Raw genomic sequence first — 1,565 nt, 5'->3', positions numbered from 1 at the left:
CCCACCCTGAGATGATCCAGATTGAGACTGTCCTATTTTTGTTTTATAATTACAGGAACTCTTTTATTATTATTCAGGAAGCAGGCAGAGTTATCTAAGGTTGAACAACATGATCTTTACTCACACATCTGGATTCAAATTCTTGACCTGTACTTCACTTTGTCTCATTGGGCAGTTTAAATGAGACTACCCTGGTGGCTCAGACGGTAAAAATCCTCCTGCAATGCAGGAACCCGGGTTCAATTCCGGGGGTGGGGAGATCCCCTGGAGAAGCCAACGGCAACCCACTCCAGTATTCTTGCCAGGAGAATTCCATGGACAGAGGAGCCTAGTGGGCTACAAAGAGTCAGACAGGGCTGAGCAAGTAGCACCTTCACTTTCACCCTGCCTTTGGCTTTCCTGGGGGGTCAGCAGGTAAAGAATCCGCCTGCCAATGCAGGAGATGTAAGAGACTCAGTTTCAGTCCTTGGCTTGGGAGGATCTCCTGGAGAAGGAAATGGCAACCCATTCCAGTATTCTTGCCTGGAAAATCCCATGGACAAAGGAGCCTGGTGGGCTACAGTCCATGAGGTTGCAAAGAGTCAGACACAACTTTTGACTAAACGGCAACTAAACAGCCACAACCCTATCTTTAGGAAGGTTGAGCCTCTTGAATAAAAGATGTTAGATAAATAGAAAGTTATTCTTAGGATCGCTATTACTGTTGTTGATATAAGATTTAATGCTGGGAAATATGAGAGAGTTCTTCCACCCTGATCTTTTATTTTTTTACCACACCCATAAAAGTCCAGACAGCCAGCTCCATCACCACCTGGGTGGGCATCCTGGGTGGGGACAGAGTCTTCCTACGTTCTCTAGGGTTCCCTGACCTGTGTTCTTTTCCTCTTAGCCCTCGGGGGCTTAGGCCTTCAGAGAGTCACGGAAGAAGAGAGATTATTTAAGAGCACCTACTATGTGTCAAAGGTGATATGCCTTAGTGCAGAGGACAGGGCGCTTGAGAAATCCCAGACTTGGCACAAATACATACACGTTGAGTGAGAGAGCAACATTTAATTATGGGAAAAACTTTGCAAAGGAGCTATTATCTTATTCCTCCTGGGGGAGAAAAGGAGGTTGTGGGCTGTTATATTAAGCAAACAAATGTGGCTGCAAACTAAAGTAGAGTCTCCGAACTCCAAACCAGGCAGTGCTCTTTGGGGTACCCTGCAGCGTCACCCACATCCTTCCCTTGCAGCTCATCAGCTTCCCACCCTGCCTTCCACCCCAGCCTGCACCCCTGAACCCTCCCCGTTCACGGCAGACCTTAAAACGGCAGGAAGGAGCCTCCTTCAAAGCCAAGGCAGCCAAGGGCCGGCCACGTAGACTCGTAGACTCGCTTACCGCGAGCCTCTTAAGGTAGCACCGTGGGTTCCAGCCCTGGGTGCCGCTGACCGCCTCCTCCGTCCCTCTCCGGCAGGGACCCTCCGGCCCGTCCGGCGCAACTACTACGACCCCGCCTCGGCGCCCGGAAAGGGCGTGGTGTGGGAGTGGGAGAACGACCACGGCTCCTGGACGCCCTACGACAT

At 50.6% G+C, this 1,565-nt stretch overlaps 1 protein-coding gene across 1 annotated transcript in view; it reads left to right on the top strand.

Annotated features, from left to right (window-relative positions):
- DTX4 (deltex 4, E3 ubiquitin ligase) overlaps nt 1-1,565 on the top strand; it is a 40,382-nt gene that overhangs the window by 6,244 nt on the left and 32,573 nt on the right. Inside the window, exon 2 of the mRNA XM_010833168.1 lies at nt 1,457-1,565. Coding sequence (XP_010831470.1) covers nt 1,457-1,565 — 109 coding nt within the window. The remainder of the gene's footprint in view (nt 1-1,456) is intronic.

This window comes from Bison bison, unplaced genomic scaffold (assembly GCF_000754665.1).
Source record: "Bison bison bison isolate TAMUID 2011002044 unplaced genomic scaffold, Bison_UMD1.0 scf7180017863016, whole genome shotgun sequence".
Classification (NCBI taxonomy): Eukaryota; Metazoa; Chordata; class Mammalia; order Artiodactyla; family Bovidae; genus Bison; species Bison bison.
The sequence above is the reverse complement of the archived record's forward strand: the minus strand, read 5'-3'. Positions and strand labels throughout refer to the sequence as shown.